The sequence below is a fragment of the Equus quagga genome, chromosome 7 (assembly GCF_021613505.1).
Source record: "Equus quagga isolate Etosha38 chromosome 7, UCLA_HA_Equagga_1.0, whole genome shotgun sequence".
Classification (NCBI taxonomy): Eukaryota; Metazoa; Chordata; class Mammalia; order Perissodactyla; family Equidae; genus Equus; species Equus quagga.
In genome coordinates this window covers 128,852,933-128,877,420 of record NC_060273.1, presented here as the reverse complement: position 1 = coordinate 128,877,420, position 24,488 = coordinate 128,852,933, and the positions used below count along the sequence as shown (strand labels likewise).

Sequence of the window (24,488 nt, the reverse complement as noted above, 5' to 3'; positions counted from 1 at the left end):
TGGTACAGTGGTTAAGTGTGCACATTCCACTGCTGGGGTTCACCGGTTCAGATCCTGGGTGTGGACATGGCACTGCTTGGCAAGACATGCTGTGGTAGGTGTCCCACATATAAAGTAGAGGAAGATGGGTATGGATGTTAGCTCAGGGCCAGTCTTCCTCAACAAAAAGAGGAGGATTGGCAGCAGATGTTAGTTCAGGGATAATCTTCCTCAAAAAGAAAGAAAAAAAAAGAAATGTGTTTTAGAGGTGTTTGCATCAAAAAGGTAAAAAGATAAACAAAATCAATTATTATTATGGATTGTTTCTATTGAGCCTGGAGAAATGAGGTATTATCATACATGTGGTTTTCTAATGGGTATTAATTAAAACATTTCATATTGTCATTTATTGGTTTGCAAGTTTTCTAAGCCACATGGTCATTAAGTAATGTCACCTTTATATTACAGACTGTTACAAAAGATGGAATCATTTGACAGAAACCTGACAGATGCAAAAAACATTAACAAACTCGTGAAACTGCTCTTTTGTACCTTGAGAAAATGGCTGTTCTAAAGCTAGGGTAGTTAAAATAAATTTAGATGACCAAGTATTTACACAAATAGACAAACTCTCTAAGGACAAACCTGAAAAATTGGAACAACAAAATAATGATAGTTTTTGTTTACAACCCAAAGAATAAAACAAATATCTGAGTACATAATAAATGACTAAAAAATAAACAAATGGGGGAGAAAGCCAAGTCTTCCTTACAGAAGAATTCCAAACAACAACTATGCTAATACGCAGTGAATGTGTACCACAGGCTTGAAATGTTTTTCTATGACAGCATCATATTCATATTCCAAGGTGAGTGTATCTCAAACAACCTATACAGAAGTAAAGATGCTTCCCTATGGAAAACTATTAAATGGCTCAAAAAGGAGCCCTAGTTATTAAGTACACAAATACATAAAATGTATGTGATAAAACTCATAAAATGCATATTAAAAAGTTACATTTATAAATGAATATTTTACTTTTCTGTGGCTTAAAATATACGTATGTATGTAAAATGAAATTATATATTACCACAGACTATTTTCTCCATCTTTCTAAAAAAGTATCCATTCAAGCTGAAACCGCCCCAAAAGCTTTAGTCCTCTCATTTAGAAAATAGGAACCAACTTATATTTGAGAAAGTTTTGTAGTTTCTTTACAGTGAAGATAGTGTTTTAGAAATACATTCTGAATATAGATGAAATTATATAATATATAGAATTTTACAGGAAATCTGAGAGTAGAAGAGGGAAGAGGGTAGAGTTAAAATGAGAGCAGCCATGAGTTGAAGAGTGTTGTAGAAAGGTAACCTGTATATGGGGACTCACCGGACCACTAGCCCTACTCTTGCGTATGCTTAAATTTTTCCACAATTAAAAATTTAAACAGTGAGTCTGACTTCTCTGTAGATCTACTATAAAAGCACAGTAATCAAGACAGTGTGGTATTAGTCAAAGAATAGACAGAGTAATAAACAGAAGAAAGAACTCAAAAAAAGACCCACATGAATATATAGTCAACTGGTCTTTGACAAAGATGCAAAGCCAGCAGAATGGAGAAGATTGTCTTTTTGACAAATGGTGCTGGAACAAGTGGACATCTACATGCAAAAAGAATGAATCTAGACACAGACCTTATACCTATTATAAAAACTCCCTCAAAAAGGGTTATAGACAAACCTAAAACACAAAAGTATAAAATTCCAGAAGATAACATATGAGAAAATCTAGATGACCTTGGGTATGGTGATAACTTTCAGCTACAACACCAAAGAAAGTCATGATCCACAAAAGAAATAATTGATGAGCTGAACATCATTAAAATCAAAAACGTCTGCTCTGTGAAAGATAATGTCAAGACAAAGACAAGATGAGCCACAGATTTGGAGAAATATCTGATAAAGGGCTGTTATCCAAAATAGATAAAGAACTCTCAAAACTCAACAATAAGAAAGCAAACACTCTATTAAAAAATGGGCAAAACACCTGAAGCGACAACTCACCAAAGAAGATACATAGATGGCAAATAAGCTTATGAAAAAATGCTCAATATCACATGTAATTAGGGAAATACAAGTTGAAACAACAATGAGGTACCACTACACACCTATGAGAACAGCCAAAATCCAGAACACCAACACCACCGAATGCTGGTGAGGATGGAGAGCAACAGGAACTCCCACTCACTGCCAGTGGGGATGCAAAATGGTACAGCCACCACGGAAGACAATTTTGGCAGCTTCTTACAAAATGAAATATACTCTTACCAAACAATCTAGCTATCATCATCCTTGGTTCATACCCAAATGAGTCCCGACAAAAATCTGCACAAGGTTTACAGCAGCTTTCTTCCTAACTGCCAATACTTGCAGGCAAACAAGATGTCCCTCAGCAGGTGAAAAGATGAATAAACTGTGGTACATCCAGACAATGGAATATTATTCGGTGCTAAAAAGAAATGAGCTAACTAGCCATGAAAAGACATCAGGGATGCTTAAATGAATTCTACTAAGTGAAAGAAGCCAATCTAGAAAGGCTACATAGTATACGATTCCACTTACATGACATTCCGGAAGAGCAAAACTATGGAGATAGGAAAAAGCATATGGATTGCCAGGGTTGGTGGGGGAGGAAGGAATGAACAGGCAGAGCACTGAGGATTTTTAGGGCCATGAAACTATTCTCTATGATACAATGGTGGAGTCATGTCATTATACATTTATCAAAACCTACAGAATGGTACACCACCAACAGGGAACCTGAATGTAAACTACAGACTCCAGGTGATGATGATGTATTAATGTACGTTCACTGATTGTAATAAATGGACCACTGTGGTGCAGGATGTTGACAGCGGGAGAGGCTGTGTGTGTGAGCGGAGTAGGGAATATATGAGAACTCCTGGTATTTTTTGCTTTGTTTTGTTGTGAAACTAAAACTGCTCTAAAAAAGAAACCTGTATTTAAAAAAAAAAGAACCAGTGAGTTTAATATATCTGAACCTATCTCATATGAAAATAGGTCTTTCTTCACTCACGTGTCCTGACTACCCCAACTGCTAATATAAAAACATCAGAATAAAATTAGCTTTTCACTTAGCTCTGACACATTCACTTTCAATAGAGAAAAATGTTATTTTAAATATAAGCTTTATGAAGGCAAAAAAGAAAAATTAGGGCCAGCCCCATGGTGTAGCGGTTAAGTTCAATGCATTCCACTTTGGTGGCCCTGGCTCGGATGCCAGGTGCAGACCTACACCACTCACTCAGCCATGCTGTGGGGGCAACCCACATACAAAACAGAGGAGGAGTGGCACAGATGTCAGCTCAAGGCTGATCTTCCTCGAGCAAATAAAAGAGGAAGATTGGCAACACATGTCAGCTCAGGGCGAATCTTCCTCAGGAAAGCAAAAAAAAATTACCTTTTACTCCATAAAGTGTATTTTGGAAAGGCATAGTGTAGGTATTTTTGAAGTACTATTACACAGATCCATGGAATAAAGAAAATTGTGAAATTATACTTAAGTAGTAATACTCTATATAGATTTTGTACCTGAAGCTCCAAACACAAATGTTCACAAAAATTGTAATAAATCAGTGTTTAAACTCACAATTTTGGAGTCTGAGGATAATCTCTGCTTTTTAAAGAGATCTTAGGACATAGAGAGACTTGCTCATTTTATCTGAATGGATTAATTAAAAAATAAATACAAACTACGAGTTTCATGTCAGTTCATAAGGGTTAACAAAAAATAAAGAAAAAAGAAAATTGACAATAGTTTAAAATTGCACACAGCAAAATTTTCTCATATATGAAAATTGATGAAGAAATCAATACTCCTGAAAAACATCTACTTTTACAACATGTGAACAGTAAAGCTGGAATTAGAAATAAAAGGCAACTTCAGCTGAAGTAATTTCTAATATGACTAAAGCACTTTCACAAACATCTTACTGAATCCTTAAAACAGGCCCACAAGGTAAGCAAAGCAGGTACGACTATCTTTCTCACAGATGAAAGAACGGAGGTGCACACAGTTTACATGAAGTATCAATGATCTCAGAGATGAGCAGTGGGGGGCCCAGATCTCACCTCAGGAATCATTCTTCTTCACCCTGTCATCCCTCCCTTGTATCACCTTGGCACTTACAGTACTCAAGAACAAGACACTGAACATACCCACCTGCCTTCTGAATTCCATGACAGCCTGAAGGACACCAGCACCACCTTAAGATTTCTACTGGGACAAAACAACCTCTGTGGTCTGCTGTGGACACAGACCAGTATATAATGTCTAAAAGCCACACAGCGGAATACAGCATGACATTCTTATGCCGTCTGAGATGCTGCATTAGTCAGCTTGGAAGACTATAACAAAACACCAGAGACTGAGCGGCTTAAACAAAAGGCATTTGTCTCCCACATTTTTGGAGGCCAGGAAGCCCAAGATCAAGGTGTCAGCAGATTCGGTTCCTGGTGACAACCTACTTCCTGGCAGCCCTCTCACCACATCCTCACATGGTGGCGAAAGAGAAAGGAAGCAAGCTCTCTGGTGTCTCTTCTTATAAGGGCACTATTCCCATGATAAGGGCCCCACCCTCATGACTTCACTTCAACCTAATCACCTCCCAAAGTCCCCACCTCCAAATACCATAACATGGAGGGTTCAAACTTCAACATATGACTTTCGGGGGACACAAGCATTCAGTCCCTAGACACCATGGCAGTATATTGGTGGTACATCTCTCTGACACTGGGTTAGATGTCCCAGCCAAGACCAGAGTGGGGAGGCGATTAGCAATATCATAATCACTTAGTTAAATTAGCTATTCAGTATGGATAGCACACCTTATCAGAGAAACACAATCACTAGAAAAAAATGTTATGTTTAATAAAATTTTAAATTTAATATTTTTCTCAAAGGAAAATTAAAAAAGAAGTTTCTTTCCCCCCAAATCAGGCCTTATTAAAACAACCGAGGATATACATACCGCTTCGAGACATTTTTTCCTTCTTCGAGGTAACTGTTATGCTCTTCACTTTACGTGTTTCATGCCACAGCCCAGTGAGCACGACACCACAAGGTGGAAGCGTGGGTCTGAGGACCAGCGAACAACCAAATCTCTCCCAATACATCACAATTATGGGAACACCTCTCTCCAGTAACCTTGTGTTGAGCCACTAGGAAGTTCAAGTGCTCAATTGCCCACAACACCTCTCATTTCTTATGACTATGTGTTCAGCTCCAGGATATAAGAAAAAACCTTTCTGAATGCAGTGGTTGCCAAACTTTGTCAATGAAAAACCTGGAGCATCTACACGGGGCATGTTCTTAAGTGTCTCTGAAATTAAATATACTCATGACAGATGTTGAGCTTAGGTCAAAGGGTTCTAAGACAGGAGAAAGAAGGGTCCCAATTATTTGAAAACTAACCTCGACCTAATGATGGGTAATAACTAAGAATTGACTTTTGTTAAGCAGAATGCATTTTAGAGTGGTTCTCTTTCAATCATAAACTATGAAACAAAATTAAAACAAACCTAAGCAGAACTAATCATGATTCTTCAGGTATTCATTCCCTCCTTACCTTAAATCCTGAAATAAAGAGAATATATTATTAGAGAAGGTAAATGCCCATTGAATAGAAATTGATAAATTTAATTCTCCCTTAGGACATTAAAAAAAAAAGGGTTATATGGTTGGCACAGAGGTTTTGAAATATTTGTAGACATTTATGGAAGAGAGGATAAATCAGTAAAGTTTTTTAAAAATCTTGTGGGGAACTGTAATACTTGAACAGACAAAATAATACCTGTACTCTAGATAACAAGTGACGTACTCTAGATAACAAGTGACTTGAGTGACTGGAAAAAGTTATGCAAGCAAGTTGTTTCAAAAATAATATGAAGACAACCAGTAGAAGATGAAGCTAAAAGAGCTAGAACTGGTTGTGTTCGGAGAGCAACTGGAGGTGAAAAGGGGAAAGGCAACCGAACAATTCCACTCCTCAAGAGATGAAAACAAACGTCCACACAGGGACTTGTGGCACTGGCGGCAGAGGTTACAGCTCCACAGGTGCAGAGAAAAGTTCAGAGGTCAAGTACGAGCAAGTGCAACCTGTGACTGCGAAAGAGAGATACAGATAAATAGAGGAGTGTGTGTTGTAGGAACTTAAAGAAATTAAGAGAAAAAAGAAAAAGAGTAATTTAAAATATTTACCCATATATATAACATTTCTTTCATTCTTTATGACTTCTCATAGTTATGAATTACTATCTATTATCATTTCCCTTCAACCCAAACAATTTCTTGTAGGATTTCTTTTAATACAGTTCTCCAATGAATTTTTCAATTTTGTTCATCTGAAAATGTCTTCATCCCACCTTTATTTTTGAAGACTGGTTTTGGTAGGTATAGAACTCTTCATTGACATTTTTTGTTTCAACAGTTTAAAGATGATACTCCACTGTCTTCCAGACCCCAGCGTTTCTGAGCAGCAGTTAGTTCTATCACTGCTCCTCTGTATGTGACGCACTGCTTATCTCCGTCTGCTTTCAAGGTTTTCTTTTTCTGTTTTGATTTCAAAAGTTTGACTATCATGTGCATAGGTGTGACTTTTTGTTTATTTTGCCTGGGAGTTGGATGAGTTTCCTGGATCTGTACACTTGGTTCTTTTCCCCTTACAGTAAATTTGAAATCTTTTCAGCCTTCGTGCCCTGAGGCACTAGTACCGCTCCCGCCACTCTTCCTGTTCCCTTGGGGGCTTCAGTTACAAGTATTTCATCCCCTTGATATTCTTCCACATGACTCTGAGACTGTTCACCTGCCTTCACCTGTTTCTCTCTCTGTTCTTCAGACTGAATAATTTCTGTTGATCTCCATTTAGGTTTCTTGACTCTTTTACGGCTTCCTCTTGGGTATTAAGCCCATCAAGAATATTTTTCATTTAATCAGTGTATTTTTCAGACCTAGAATTTCCATTTGGTTCTTTCTCACAGTGGCTTTTTCCTGTTAAGACTCATCTATTCATCCAATACAACTATGTGGCTTTTACTAGTTTGGCCATATATATAACAGCTGCTTTATTTGTCTGATAATTGCCTCTTCTTGATTAGCTTGAGGTTACTTTCTACTGCCTGCTTTTTCTCTTGAGCAATCGTTATTTTTTGGTTTCTCATCACTCACATCCACTGATATTTTTTGTTGTCTTCTGGATATCATCAAGCACACTAAAAAAGTCTTCCTTATGTTGCATTCCTCTGAAGTTTATTGATTTTAGTTAGAGCAGGCATTTTACTGGTTTCACACTCCAAACTCTGTCTGTCCCAATGTGGCCAGCAAGTGAAATCTCCATGTAGTTCTTCGATCTTCCAGGTGCTGCTTTTTGGCTAAACCTAGTGGAGTCTTCCCCGCACATGCCTAGTTTACTGGTCAGCCAAGGATGTGGATAGTGTTTACACGCCATTTCTGGGGGGTTCACCCTTCTGTGATTCCTGCACCCTCCTGGAATTTCCCCCAGACTTTTTAGATAGCCTGCCAGCCTTGAAATCTGTTCTCTGATGGCTAGGTAAGTAAGGCTGTGACTTTTTCCATTATCATACAGAATTGGGGTGTGCCCTCAGGTAAAAACCAGGCAAACCTGGCAGATCTCACACCTTGAAATTTCAGTCATTCACGTGTACTGTCCTCTTTAGTTTTTGCCCACTTTTGATCGTCCTACTGTGCCCTTAGATTGCTGGTTTTAAAAATAATTTTCCAGAGAGTTAATCCAAAGTATTCCATCAGTGGAAGCTAAAACTGTAAATCCATGAAGTACGTCTCAGCTGCAGCTCAAATGTCATCATGCTTTTTATGTGAAAGTCCATCTTGCTCATACAGCCCTGTGCCCTGCCCACTTTGCTCACATTTCCCGTTACTTCTCATTAGCAAGAACAATGTTATATGCCCATTCCCAAGCCCATCATCTTCAAAGGGAATCTAATTCACATTAACTAGACCAGTTTGGGCTGAGGAGCAACATGGCTTCTTCAAAAACACCTGGGTGCTCAATGCCTATAGAAAATCTGCAAGGAAGAAGATCTTCAATGGGGGCTGGCTGTTGGAGACAATCAACAGTGTCTGCCACACTCTCTACACCACTTAGACAACAGTGCCCTGGCAGAATCTGTCTGATTGAACGATTGTGGAACTCTGGAGTCTAGCGAAGGCCTGCAGCTTCCAGGAGGGTTGCAGTGGTTCTGAGACGCGTATCAGGAATTTAAAGTCTGTATAGATACAGCTAAATGTATAACAGAATAGAATAAAATTGCATGTTTCAAATTACATTAATAGATTACATAAAATCTTTATCTTTTCTGAGATGAATATAGAAAACTACTAAGTGGAAAAATCACAAAATTAAAAATTAACATAAATAACTGACTTGTCAGAAGACTAAAATTCAATATTAACCATATCCACTCCTTTATGCTACAGTAATAAGACTAACACAGAAAAAAATACAAGGAAACAGGAATTATATGGTGAAGAGAAAATACAATGATATAAGTATCCATGGGAGAATGTCAAGCAAGCAAGCACAGCAGGAAAAAGAAAACTTTGAGGACAGACTCAGAGGAGGGCAGAATGGATCATATTTCTAAACTTCCTCAGTTCTAAGTCTCTCCTAAAATTCATTTAGTACATGCTGAAAGTCGATAAGATACGTTTAATACTGTGAAAATTTGGAGGGGTTCCAGGTAAAGATTGTGAAATAAAGATAGGATAGAATTTCTTTCCTCAATATAAAAAATGTGAAAACATTTTAAAAATTAAAACTAGCAAAAATAAGTCAATAGTAATAAAACAAGAAGAGGGTCACAATCTAATGGCATAAACTTTTTAAAAGTTTTTTTAAAAACGGAAGATTCTAGAAAAACATATACCTCACTTCTTGAGAATGTTCATTAGTAACCTTCTTCTTCCAATATCTAGACACAAGAAAACTCAGAGGTTCTCCTTATCTTTCACTCTCCCAGGAGCCAGTGGGACGGTGGGGAGCAGCAGGCGAGCAAGGAAGCAACCAGGCTGGCTCTCTCTGAAAGAAGAGGCAGCAACTGCCCAACAGAAACTTCTGTGAAAGAGGAAACCTTTTCTCTCCGCACTGTCCAATACAGGAGGCACTAGCAACACGTGAACTTTGAGCACTGGAAATATGGCTACTGCAACTGAGTTACTGATTTCCAATTTTAGTTAATTTAAACTTAAATAGCCACATGTGGCTAGCAGCTCTGATAATGGAGAGCACAGTTCTCGGATTAAATAATGAATAAAGAAGAACAATTTAAAAGTCAAGAATCTTTCTCCATAGGAATATTCTCGGTGGCATGAATGCTAGTGTAAGGGCTTTTTAAAAAAATTCTAGAAAAAGTGCTCAAATATTCTAAAAAAGACTTCAATCTCTGCTGAGACTGAATTTACAATCCCACAAACTACTCCTCTCCTCAAATGCCAAAAGGCTACTAAAACAAAGGAGAATAAGGCATAAAATATGCACATCTCAAACAGAAAGTGAGAGGAAGGAACAACCGTCTTCAGGTGTAGTGGAACAGAATTAAGAAGTCATACTATATCCGAACAAAGAAAATGTCTGTACCAGGGCTGCCCAATTTCATTTTTGCAATATGAAAAAGAGCATAATAACTATGCAACATACTCACAGCACAAAAGGAAAAAAAACCATGCAAAAGACAAAGAAATCATTCTGGAAAAAAAAATCCCCTATACATCAAAAATAAATTCTCTTAAGAAGTTACCAAGGATATGAACTCAAGAACATACAAGTTCAAAGATGAGATGATAAAACTATAGAATAAAGAAAATATAAGATTGAAACCTGAGTAAATAAACTAAACACCAAAGTACTATCATTATCAAATTGAAAACTATAAAGAACAGGTATGATCACTGAAAATCAAATTACCGACAAAGAAAAAAATGAGATAACATGAATGCAAATAAAAAGACAAACATTAAAGTGATTTTTTAAAAGGTGGCAGACAGTAGACAAAGATTATAAAATGAAATAGCTGGAATTCTTGAAGCACATAAGTAACAAATGGAGCAGGAAAAAAACGAATGTCAAAGAAAAAGACCTCCCTAAAATAAAAAGTGAATATGCAGAACTTATAGAACGATCCACACAGAGATTCAACCTCACTAATCCTTTCAAAGGTTTTTTTTTAAAAAAACAGATTTTTGAGGATACAAACAAACAGTTACCTGCGAAGGAGAAAGATCTGTGCCCACAGAGCTCCCAACAGAAGAAAGAAAAGGTGTGACCCAACAGTACCCCATCCAGCCACGACGTCAAGTACAGAAGGAACCAGGCACTTCCAACACAGGAGACCCACGGAAGTACTTGTCCAAAAGCCCAGGCAAGACAGCAATCGAGGAGGAGAGGGACATGAGAGTCTCAAAACTGTCTCCCTCATCTACCCTTTCTGGAGAAGTTCCTGGAGGACGTGCGCCATCAAAACCAGAAGACAGAAAAAGAGGAAGACGCTAGGGAAAGGAAGACCTAAGAAACAGGAGATTTAACACAGAGGAGAGAAGAAATTAAGTTCCAGAACAACAGCTGTGTAGCAAGCCTAGCAAGCAATCAGATCAGAACAAGAGAGTACAGCCTCTGGGACTGTATCCCAGAAGAACACGAAGCTGCTGGAACACCTGACGTATCTGACAACTGTGTTAGTTAGGACTACTGTTCAGCTACACGCAAGAGAAATATCAAGTTAGGCAGGTCCACAAGGAGAACATTTTTGCTTTTTTTCAGTTCCATTCACTTTCAGAGTAAGGCTTTATCCTCACGCTTGCAAAATGGCTGCCGTACCTCAAATCATTATATAAACATTCCAGGAAGGAAGAAGGAGAAAAGGCAAAGGGTAAATATGTATGTGAAGTAAGTCTGTCAGAAAAACACTAGTTTTCCCAGAATCCCAACGAGAATATTTCCACAAATGTCATAATTTCCACAACTGGGTCACACAGCCATTTCTGACTCCAGGAGAGTCTAGGGAAATACATTATTTTTAAGTGGATATATCGCTACTCTGAACAAAATCAGGATTCCATTATTTTAAAAGGGGCGTAGGACAATTGATACTGGGCGGGCAACTACAGGTATTTCAACAACTGCATGTAAAATAATATTTGGAGAGCGTTTAATATTGTGATAGAGAATTTGGAATGCCTTGTAACAGTGACATGATAAACTAAGGAAATTAAAAATGAGGTAATTTTTGATTCCAGGAAGAACCAAAAGTTCCACAAGAAGGGAGATGAAAATGTTAATATACAGCATAAATAATATTCATAAAGTCATAATTAAATGAACAATACACACTGAAAAATTGTAATATATTGCAAAGATGGAACAGGCAAAGTGGGAACATGAAGTAACATATTACAAGAATGCCAAATTCCCCATTTCTATAATAGAAAGTCAATACATAATGTCTAAAATTGATAAGTCAAGAAAAAGCAATAAATGTGTATTACCTAGAAATGGAGAAAGTTAAATACACACTCACACACACACAAAAGCCTGAAAGAATCTGAGGCAGGCAATTCAGGCATGGGGAAGGGTGGGACAGGAAAATGTTTCTTTTAAGCCTTGTAGTAGTATTTAACTTTTTTTTAACTATGTTCATGTTAGATAAAATTTTAAAATTTTTTTTAAAAAGACACTTGATGAGTTAAAAAAATCCAATCAAAAGTAACTTATGAACAACAGAGAGAAACAGGAATCTCAGCTGAATGCCTCCTAAGCAGCAGAGGGAGGGGAGGGCTCATTTCGAGATCAGCACATGGTCCACAATTTCTCAGTAAACTGCACCCGGAACCCTTCACCAGCAGCTGCCTGAAAGAGCGCAAGAAACTTTGTTCACCGTGTAAAGCACAGATTCTACCACAACTCCTCACTATTTTGTTTTTTAAAAATTCCACAAAACAGTAAGATTCAAAAATAGTCCATGAGTCACACATAATAAAAAATTTATTTTACAAAGAAAACTAACCTGAAAAGAAAATTAAAAGTCCATAAAAAATAATCTCTAACGCTCACGTCCTCTAAGACAGGGCCTGGATGTGGAGTTTTGGACCTTTCCAAAGTACCTTTGTATTTTCAGAAAATGGAGAATCAAAAACTACGTATACGAATTTTGTGTTCTGATGAGTTCTTATTTTATAGCTACCCCTGAAAAACTTAAGGAACTTATCTTTAAAATATTTGAAACAAAATTCTAAACTTGGAACTTTCTTATAACCCATATAAGGTTTTATAATTGAAGCATAGATATATTGAGAGAAACAAAAGGAAATTCATCACTCCAGATTTCAAAATAGCATTCATACGACCACCAGAATCATATTACCTGGATTCATATGGAAAAAGTAACTGTGATATACAGTTTTAAGTTCCAAACTACTAAAGTAAAATATTTTGATAATTCTTGCAAAACTATCATCTCCTGGAGGAAGTTCAACTTTAAAGAGCTGTATTGAAAAATTGAAAACATTTCCGTCAGGCCCCAGTGACACAGTTTTATTTTAGTTTATAATTAATACCACAAAAGGGTTTTTATTTCTTAATAACACTTAAAATTTACTTGGTGTTTTTCAATATTTATTTTCTAAAATTCATTAGTCCTACAAAAGCAACTTTCATCTTAGAGATTTACATTTATGCTTCAAATATTCTCCCATAATAGGCTTGCATGACACAAAAAAATCTTTTAGAATTTTATATCCTTGAAAATTATACAAACTTGACCTAGAATAAAAAAGAAAACCCACATGGACTGCAAAGAGTAAGGTACATTTAAGAAAATAAAAATGCAAATATGCATTTTAGCAGTCTCTTGAATTTATTAACCTAAAAGGTTTAATTTCCATTTTCCTGCATCAGCTTTATTTATAAAATGTCGTGCCCTATAAATATGCTGTTATTTTCTATAGTCAAGCACCCTCTTAACAAATCTTCTCATTAATATGTAAATTTCAAGTCAATCGGTCTTCTCCCTGACAGCCCCATGAATTCCTAGTGCACTGTATAATCGGCTTTGACTTGGCATCTACTATTTATCATCAAAGATGTCAGTTAGAAAAATTATGGAAAATGCACTGCAATTGATATGACTGCAATCTACTTTGTCAACACTTAATTGTTCCTCAAATCATACATTTACATATAAACAGCCTAAATACTGATCTATAATGATGCAAATAAACTAAATTAAAAATCTCTTCTGCCCCTGAAGAAGCTTGTTTGTATTTGATGTGTTCATTTGAGAGCTTATTGACAAAAGCATGTACATCAGCTCATCTCAAAATGTATTTCTACTAATTTTCAATTCCCCCAAAAAACAATTTTGCTACCCTTCAAGCATATAAACACAAAAAAATGCCTTAAAGAATTCAACGAGAAACATGACTTTTCTCCTTGAAAAGCAAATTTAATTATGGTGGTTAGCTAATTGCAATGTCTGAGCACTATGCATTGAGGGGCTTCAGAATTAGCTGTGACTGAAACACAATAGGCAAACACACAGAAACTTATTAAAGTAAGCAAAAAGGTATTTTAATTTAAAAGTCATGAAGTAACAGAATATACAGGAAAGAATGCTGACCTGGGCATTGGGTTATTCTGTTTCTATTTTGGGCTCACCTTTTGCAAGCAATATTATCTTAGGGAGTTGTTAAAATCTATGCGGCTCAGTTACTGCATCTACCAAATGGGTCTAATAATTCCCACTGCCCTATCTCAAATAAAACACCTTATAACAAAGCACAGCAAAACAATAAATTGATAAATATAAAGTATCACAGTATTATTCTTCACATTTTCTCTTAGAACTTGAGAAAGAAACTTCTAGATTTTAATGAATTTGGTATTTACAGGCAGTTTTTTATTTTAAATAACTTTTAAGTCAATATATTATTTTAGTGACACTGTTTTCTCACTTGCAAATTCTTTCACTTCAAGATAAATTGCCCTTGATATATCACTAAGTGGTGTTCATATGGCATTTATGCAGGTGCCCTCTGCCTGGATGGAAAAGCGGATGGAGTGCTGAAAGAAACACCTTCTACTCCAAGGATTCCAGGGAAAAAAACATTCAAGTGTTGATGTAAAAGGATAAAAAAGGGCGGTGACAACTCAGCACCGGCTCTCCTAGAGTACTGTTCCACTTGGTCTTTCTATTCTGTAAGACTCTCAACTGAGGTTTTTTCTTTTTTGGGGAAGATTAGCCCTGAGTAACATCTGCCACCAACCCTCCTCTTTTTGCTGAGCTAACATCTGTGCTCATCTTCCTCTATTTTATATGTGGGACGCCCACTACAGCATGGCTTGATGAGCGGTGTGTAGGTCCACACCCGAGATCTCAACTGGCCAACTTGGCCGCCTACGCAGAGGGCACAAACTTAATCACTAGCCACCTGGCTGGCCCCAGACTCTTAACTGCTCTTTACTACACGGTACGCTTTTTACAACATGAGAAGTGAAAAGTGAAGGCAGATATAAATGCCGAATACTTCCCAGTTTCTTCCAGGTATGGTCAAACTTTGCCTTACAATTCAGTCTGCCAACTTCTTAAGTTAAAATTACCAAGTGCAGTCCTAAAAAGCTGGATGCAACCTAAAGTCTAGGCCAGGAAGTCTCCAAGACCACAAGTGGCTGGACTGCTTACCCCAGAGCCTCAGGAAAACAGAATCTGAGACGGGTTAACCGAAGGAGTGAAGACGGACATGTCCCAATGACGATAACCCATTTGAACCTATTTTATAGAACGTATTTGTATAAAAGTCTAACATCTTTGACAATCCCTGCCTTCCAACACTACCATAAAGCATGACCCTTTCAAATCTTTCCTGCTACTACTGAACAGAACATATATCTATACAGAGATGCAAACCTGTTACCTTGATTATTCTGGAGTCAACTGATACCATTTCAAATTAAATAAAGTGAAATGTGTTATCTAAAGTAAAATTTATAACCACCAGAACAACTGAAATTAAATGGCTGCCAGGAGCTGACTCTAAGGGGTCAATCAAGATGTTATGAGAAGGAAGACTTATTTTTTATTCACCATGTACTTGAATTGCTCCTATAATTTAAAAAAAAAAAATCTACATATGATTGTAGTTAGCAAAACCCTTACAAATCTTGTGTTTTCGTGGTTTTCCGATTTTTCCTTTTTTCTCAAAGGAAAGCGTACGCAAAGCTGCATATGAAAGGCGGACCAAGGGGAAGGCTGGAGCGAGAGCCCAGGGCGCTGTCCCACGGGAGCCCCTCGACCCCCGGTGGCTGGTCCTGCAGCAACGCAACAGCATCCTGAGAGCGGAGGCACATACTTTAGAACTACTAAATCAGTCTATTTACCACATACTCTGAACAATGCCAAAGACAGATTGCAAATAAGTGGCAAAGATAAGAAATTATTTAGCCCAATTCTAGTGTACCTACGACAATGACCAGACTTCATCTTGTGTTAGTAATAATTAATGTTCATAGAGTTAACGTGAAAACACAAGAAATGCATATAGTGGCAATTTTTCAAATTACCTGTCAAAACAATAAATATATATAGTAGTGTAGAATTTATCTTGCTTGCTTTACAAATAGCTTTAAACATGAATTTTATCTAAAATAAGATGAAATAAAACTCAAAGAATAGACACACAAATAAATAGACAAACTACAAAAAGATATTTTAAAGTTCGTTACATATTTTTGGAAGATATGGTAAGGAAAAAATATATTTTAACTCCAAGTTCTACATAATGACAAAGCAAAGGACCATTTGCATACAGCTATCTGAAAATGATATGACGGCAACAGGAGAGTAAACTTAAAAATTGTATTAAATAGTGAGAGTGGTTAGATAAGGCAAAATTACCTACATAACCTTACACAACAGGGAAAAAAAAAATCTGAATACCATTCTGGGAGGGAACTGGCTGAAATCAAACAATAGCTATTAGCAACAAAAATCTGTTGTCAAAGTTACTATTTACATGAAAGTGGCTGGACATTTGCAGCATGGACATGTTGCCTAACTCAGCAAAAGGGCCATCAAAGGTTGACTTCGCTCAATGATAAATAAAATTAACTTTATAAAATAAAAGCACAGATGAACAGTAAGATTTCATCAACTCAAGAGACCTATGTTTCATATGACTTTTAGACATGAATAATCCAAAAGATATTTCCATTTTTAAGTAGAATAACCTAAACACTTTTTTAATATTATAATTAAGATGGAGTCAATATTACAAATAGTCTTCTAAAGATATATTTTAAAAATTTTAAAATGCTTTTTAATACTAACAATGCTAAGTCATTGGAGAAAGCACCGATGAACATTCTAAACATTTAAACACCTTAAACATCTGAAACCTTGACATGTATTACCAACATTTTTCCCTCACTTTAGTATTATTTCTAGTTAACAAAAATGAGATGTACTGAACACTCAACGCCTATTCATAAATTTGTGCAAAAACCATTGCATAATTGAAGGATTTCTGGTCTTTTACTTTTTACAGAGCTGATTTTCAAAATTCATAATAAGGCTTTTTAAAAAGATGAAAAAGAAATATCACAAGATTAGAATGAATGTGCTATTCTTATAATATTTAATGATTTCTTTTCTTAAACAAGTTTAAAACTCACACTTAAATCTTAAATATATACACAGAGAGATCTCTGCTGCAAACCATGTAATGAAGGATTCTAAATTCTCAATATTGTGGAATAGAATAAGGGATGCCTCTACTGTTAATCTGCACACAGAAAACAACTTTAACTTTAACGTATATTCAATCATTAATTTTACTGAAATTCCATCAGTTTCAGTGTAGAAAAAAAGGAAAACAAACATATTTTAGAAACCTAAGACCCTGAAAAAGTAGTTTAAAATTCAACAATACTTATCTATAAAGGCAAGAAGTTATTTTAGGCACAAATTCACACGTGTTAGAATCATATTACCTACTCTTACAAGTGAGTCCCTGGAAGAACTGGGACTCAAAGGTGTGAAAGTAACTACAAAACGACATGATTTGGCCATGTCACCGCGAACACCGTATCATGCTGCCGTCCCTATAGGGCCTCCTGGAGGGCTCACACTACAAGTTTTACACTACGCCGTGAAGTATAGAAACAATCCTCCTGGCATTTATACTGGTTTCCTGCTTTCCAAAAGAACATGAGGAAGACGAGTCCTCCTTAAATACGCAGACTTCTACATTTTACTACTCTTAATTTTTTGTACACGTTTTCAAAAGCCCATCCGTCTCCTTAGTATACTTCATCAGTGGAAGACCGCGGGACACTTACCTCTCTCCAAGGACTGACGAACTGCGTGCGAGCATATCGAGTGAGCATGTGGATAATGACGACCTGCCCCCACTCCTCTACATCGACCAGTAAGTTGCAGAGCTTGCGGTAATTCTTGTGAATCAGGTCTATTCTATCCGGGCAAACCTCTTCAAAAGCCATCACAACACTGCCAGCTACCAGCTGGAAAAGAAAGAAATAGTAACTCATTAAAAAACGTTTTCCCCCAATCAAAGATTCTACTCAGGCATTACAGATGTGTAACCAGCGTTATGACCAGCAATATTTAAAGTATTCAGTCATTTAATTAATAAAATGATTTTTCATCTTGAAATAAATTTTAAAGTGTCACTCCCTCAAAGCATAATTTTAATAGTGGTAACATGTCTGGAAAGCTAATACTTTCCTGAAGTATTAGAATTAGAAGTATGAGTATTAGAAACTCTGATATTTTTATTTTGTCAGGTAAAATTTCAATAAATTGTTCATACATGGATTAAACATATTCATCATGCACATTTTGCATTTTTAAAGCTAACCTGAATTCTAATCTAAAGATTCATTATTTAGTACATAATAATATTCAGGATAAGAATCAAGAAAATAACAAGGACCACGTTACATCAGTTTAAAACGAAAACGACAATAATTCACAATGAATTTATCTTAAAATGTGTGTGAGGAACTCATAAATGTTTTGGGTACAAAAACACTTTCAAATCTTATACATTTTAATCCACCTGTTAATTTTTACCCATATAATTTACTTACAAAGAAAACACACAAGCTACAACTTGAGTACATTCTTATCACTTATATAACAATTTGTATAAGTTAAAACAATATATAGTCAACAAAACGTAGCTTTCTCCACGACCAGTTGATGATCTATAAATGCTGTTTTTTGGAATTGTCATGCTTTTGCAAAGTGGTAAAGTTAACATTCTTCGGTATAAAGATACAAGCTAAGTTGAATATTTAATACACAAATACTTCCATATACGTACCACTGATAGATGTGCAGTTAGCCAACAACATAATACGGTTTTGAAAAAGTAAATTAATATCATATTCCTTTTGAACACTAGGGATCTTCATTTTAGTGTCTAAAATTTCCCCAGTGACTTAAAATAAGCAATTAAATAGAAATATAACTTACTGAAATGGTACTTTTTGAAAAATATTAGATACGATGATATTCATATTTTTAGTGTTTGTCCCTCTACTTGGCTGACATTTAGTTTATTAATATGCAACCAACAATACAATTGAAAGAAAACAGCTCAGAATATAGACTTGCTATTATGCTAAACAAGTTTCCAGTCCTGTGGGGGTTTTATGAATTACCAACCAGCACAAACGTGCAGCCGCATTTATTGACTCCAGCCCTGCCCACGTACTGGTGCCTGCTGGGCCCAGCATGTATGCACCTTAATCGAGAAAGCACAGAATTGATTATTCGTGTGAACTAAATCAAAATGTATTATATGTATAATTTTCTATTTGCTATTGATATGGAAAGGAAGTTAAGTTCATGTTTTCAACTCCACATTATGATATCTTCTGCATAAATCACTCTTCAAAAATTATATTCTGTGATAATCATATTTCTAAAATGTCAGAATTAATATCATTTAAAAATCTCTTAAAACAACTAAGTTTATGACATCAAACTATAGAATAACTTCGTATTTGTAAAATATATCAATGCTTAACCTATTTTTATCTATATGTTAATCTTATATTAATATAAGATGTATCAATTGGTAAAGGGGTTAAAGTACAAAAATCAATAATATCACTTAGGAAAAAATAATCCGTGAAACTGAAATAGCAATTCAACAAAGCTTCAGTTTAAGAAATACTATATGAAATCAAGTTATTTTGGCTAAGCCTAGAGATTCTTTTTTTTAAAGTATCTAGCAGACACCAAACAATTAAAAGGAAAATCAGCTACCACATGGTATTAAATTTATTAAACCAAGAGCTATAGGTACAAAATAATTCTAAAATACTAACAAATAACGTGAAAAAAAAAGAAAACAACTACTTAAGTACAAAAAAGTTTAAAGAAACAAAAAAATAATTAGGAAGAATGTAAAGAAAAAGCATCCTCAGAAAATAAAACTGACCGTTTTAGATATTTCATTGTATGGTTATAACAAACTGACCCTAGGCTAAACACTGCCAGCAGAATTGATAATTTTGCTCTATTAAATGTTCAATATTCTATAAAACTTCCAGAATTAAAATAAAATGATCTAGTCAGACTTTAAAACCAAAAATATTGGTTTCCCAAAAACAGACAGTTAATTTCCATCTCACTGTGTCAATAGTAGCTTTTTTTATAAGGGGAAAAATAAATCACTCCAACAAAACTAGCAATGAGCTCATCAAATTCAAATGCAGTTTTCCATTTATGTATTTTTTATATTAAAGCAATAAACATGGTTCATTTATCTTCCCTTGGTTGCCACGTTTTTCTGTGCTGTTGCTATGAACTTCAGCCATTAGCTGTGCTCCAAGGTAAACTACATGAACCATCAACAAAAGTGACACCCCATCTATGGAGTTCATATTTTCTCCAGATTATCTATGCTAGTTGACAAGCTGGTAATGAAAAAAATCACACTAAGCAAATGGTTCCTCTAATAACAATAAATTTTCTATAAAATTATGAAGGGTACAAAATGTTTCCTTGCATCTATTTTGTCATGAATTCTAATTAACGTTGCAAAAACCTGAGAGTGCTGGGTCATCACAAGAAGTGCACCAAGGTTTGATTGATAATGTGGTCCAAGTTGGCCAATGCTGCCAAGATTTTCTTCTCTTAAATTAATGGCCATCCAAACTGCCCTAATCATACAGCCCAAATGATATTCCTCTTCTTATTTCAATTTTCTTGAGGCATGGAAAATGGGAAAGATCCGTCATTTATCTTCTAATGGCTGGATAATAGATCTATCACAATAAAACATCTGCACAAACTCAGAGGTGTGTTTTTTGCCCATAACAGTGAAGCTTTTACCAACATTAAATCAATAACTTATAAAAAGGTGTCTTACCCCAACAGTTTAGTTATGAACTACCAATATATTCAGTAAACATCATTTTGTAGCTAAATTAAGGAGAGGAAACTTTATCATCAAAAAAATATTTTAAAAAACTCAGTTTTTCAGTAGGCATGGACCAATTTCTTTTTGAAGAAACTGTTTACTTTTAGAAAGTTAAATTCTATCCAAAGGATTTCTTTACAACTAACCCTAAAGGAAAAGGAAATAAATATCACCCCGCTTTTGAGATGCTCTAAAATAAGAGAGACTGTCCACTGCTATGCTTAAACTGCCCAACAAATATGGATTTCCACATTTTAAAGAAAAACAAGAGAAAGTGTTATAAATTTAAAAAATGAATTTATAACTGAACATTAGGAAAGGTTTGTAGTAAAGAAGAAAAGTGTTTAGCATATGTTAAATGGAGAACACAGGATGAAAATAGTAGTCTAGGAATTACAATGAAGAAATTATATAAAGAAAACTTAGAACAGTCGAATGGAGATGACAGAATATAGATAAAATATTCCCTTTCAATTTCATTGACTACAGTTGTGAGGTTTCTATTCTATCCTTTAAAACTTACAGATGCCTTCAGACGACAGTTACCTAAGAAACACTAAAACGTTCTTCCAGTTATATGATCAGAACTATAGTCCTAAAACGAGGGATTTATTTTTACAAAAGGACTATTCATATGACAAATATTGGTCTTTCTCTAGTAAAAGGGAAAAACCATTTTATTTTAATATGTTTATATTTTCATCTTTCCTTAAAATGAGAATTATAGAACTAATTTTCTTTGAGATCTCAATTATAAGAAAACCTTCCTGTAGGCTAAAAGAAGCAACAGAAGGTATATCTCAATATCAACAGAGGTTAAATGAAGAAAAGTTTTAAAATAGATTAACACTTTTCAAATTTACATTTATCAGCAGCAACAGCAATGTCATCATCATAATGATCTCAAGAAGCTCCTGCTGATAACAGAAAAATTCCTCTTCAAAATGTGGAAATAAATTAGACCTGGTTCATTTAACTGAGAAATTTTTAAGCAAAAAATGATTTGAAATTCTTATTGATTTTAAATGTCAATGCTGATGTTATCAATTAGGGAGAGAGACAAAATATAGCTGTCTTCCTTTAATAAAGTATTACACAAGAGAAGGAAAAGTAACAATAAAGATAAGATCTATAAATACCTACATAGATAGAGGAATATTTTTAACCTTCTGCAACAGATTATAATCATACAAAGGGGGAAAAATCAGAAAACATTCTCAAAACATAATTAATTTAAATCTTGGGTAGACAAGTTAATGGTACCTGGGTAATTTGGAATCTCCCAACCCAAACCCAGAAAAACTAAAAAGACAAAAACCTATGTCCTAAGCAGAACTAAAAATCAGAGATCTCCAAACTTCAAATTACACGTAAATAGAAAAATAAATCCTAAATCCCACAGAGTTATCTTTCATGCTCATATCACAAAACTTCACAAAGACCTAAGGCAGTCTGGAAAAAACTGCCCAAAACAAAGCAGACAGGAGTTGGTGATGGCATAAGAGAGAACTAAATTAAACAGCATACAGAGAAAGAGTACTCTAGAAAATGTGAAAATATCACAAAAGATTCCTGATGGTGCAGATTACAAGGTGGCAGAAAAAAGAATAGGAGGAAATTTAGGATCCCACAAGACACACACACACACACAAAGTCTAAATAGGGGCCGGCCCAGTGGCATAGTGGTTAAGTTGGCACACTCCACTTCGGCAGCCCAGAGTCTGCTGGTTTCGATCCTGGGCAGAGACCGACACACCGCTCATCAAGCCATGCTGTGGCAGCATCACACATACAAAATAGAGGAAGATTCACAGAGATGTTAGCTCAGTGACAATCTTCCTCATCAAAAAGAAAAAGAAAGAAAAGTCTAAATAATCCTAGGACATATGCCACTTCCCATGCATGCCCTCCCCCAAAAAAGCTACCTAATAAAATAACATACTTTGCTACTCTGACAGAGAGTGTGCTCTTGTACTAGGAATCCTGCAAACCACCTCAAACTCAAACCACCAACCTTATCCAAAGAAATGTAAAGATGCAAGCAATCACAAGTATTACCACAAAAAAGTCAGTGATGAAGCAAAAGAAAACTACGACACAACACTCCAAAATGAATTAAGTGCCCCTCAAAGAAGCATCTGAAGATTGGAAAAACGAACAGGAATCAGAAATTCAAAAGAGAACAGAAATGAACAAAGACATATGGAAGAAACGAAACAGGAGTTGACTGAAACCAGGAAACAAACTGAGAGGAAAACAATAATCAGATATGATGATTAAATTGGAAGGTGTTCCTGGAAGAACATAGTTGAATAAAAATTTAATAAGGGGCATTAAAGAAAAATAGAAAAAAACCCAAGATAATAAAAATGAGGTAAAGAAGTAAAAAGGGGGGCCAGCCCCATGGCCAAGTGTCCGCACGCTCAGCTTCAGTGGCCTGGGTTTGCAGGTTCGGATCCCAGGCACAGACCTGCTCCACTCACCAGCCATACCGTCGAGGCATCCCACATACAAAATAGAGGAAGACTGGCACAGATGTTAGCTCAGGGCTAATCTTCTTCAAGCAAAAAGAAAAAAAAACAAAGAGGAAGATTGGCAATGAATGTTAGCTCAGGGCTAATCTTCCTCACCAAAACAAAAGAAGTAAAAAGGTTTGGAGGGAACGTGGTTAAAATGTAAGAAGGCAAAGAAGATCCAATTTACATATAATTGAAATCTCTAAAGAAAAAGTAACAACTGAACAGAATTAATATTTAAAAGCCATAATCTTAAAAAAAAACACTTTGCCATAAATAATGTAAATTATGAATGTACACTGTGAAAAGGCTCACTGGGTAAATACTGACCCACAGGAAAAAACTGACCCCATCAAGGAACCCTGAAACACCATGTAAAACATTATATTTCAAAGATAAAGAGAAAATCCTCAGGGTCAGCATCTTACTTAATGCGTAGTACAGGCATTTCCTTTAGAGTGAAACAAGGCAAAGATGCCACCACCTCTACTACTACTGGACATTGTACGAATGGTAGAAGCCAAGATAAGTAGACAAGAGAAATTATTAGTCACAGAAATTAGAAAAAAGGAAGTAAAATTACCTCTATTTACAGATGACTCTTTCTAGAAGAAACCATGGAGAATGAATGACAAACTAAATCAACCCTACAAGAATTCAGTAAAGAAGCAGGATATGAAATTACCATACAGAAAATCAATAGCTTTTTTACATACCAATATAACAAGGTCAAGGATATAATGATAAAGTAATCTCCATTTACAACAGCATCAAAGAAGTAAGACTAAAGATAAATACAACTCTAAACCAACATATAACTCAAACAGTAGTCCCCATCTCACCACTCCCCACAGAGGGACATGCTGGCAATTCTGAAACAACACTTTCTCCGCATGCCGGGACTGAGCACCTAAGTAAAGACATTGTGGATAATGGGAGCCACGTTCTTAATGTTGAAGGAAGTTGAAAAGGTAGGAGGCTAGAAGGAACCTTGTGCTGTTGCACTGAAATCAGAGGAATCAGTATGAACTACTGCAGTTTAATATTGATAGAAAAATAGATACAGATGGGTTTTTAATTTTTTTAAAATAAACGTACTAAATAACACTTGAGGAAAAAGGAGTGCCTTATAAACGACAGACCATCAAAGGCCCCAAAAAATCTACCTATGGACACTGAGCATGACACACACCATTTGAGAAGCAAAACTTTACAAACAACAGTAAACATCTAATTACTATCACCAAGAATATACAAATTAATTCCACAACCATTCAACAAATATTAAATACCTACTATGAACAAGTAGTCAGTATTTTTTCTACTGTAGTTTAGAAATAAATGGTCAGAAAACAAGAACGGATATTCCAAATTTACAAAGGAATCATCTTTTACATTCCTTTTTGAGTCATTCATTTCTTATTTGGAATATTTATC

At 35.6% G+C, this 24,488-nt stretch overlaps 1 protein-coding gene across 5 annotated transcripts in view; it reads right to left on the bottom strand.

The window, feature by feature from the left end:
* AP3B1 (adaptor related protein complex 3 subunit beta 1) overlaps positions 1 to 24,488 on the bottom strand; it is a 227,628-nt gene that overhangs the window by 140,355 nt on the left and 62,785 nt on the right. For all 5 annotated transcript variants that reach the window (XM_046666494.1, XM_046666495.1, XM_046666496.1 and 2 more), the window contains exon 7: positions 17,420 to 17,602. In XM_046666494.1, the coding sequence (XP_046522450.1) occupies positions 17,420 to 17,602 (183 nt within the window). The remainder of the gene's footprint in view (positions 1 to 17,419; positions 17,603 to 24,488) is intronic.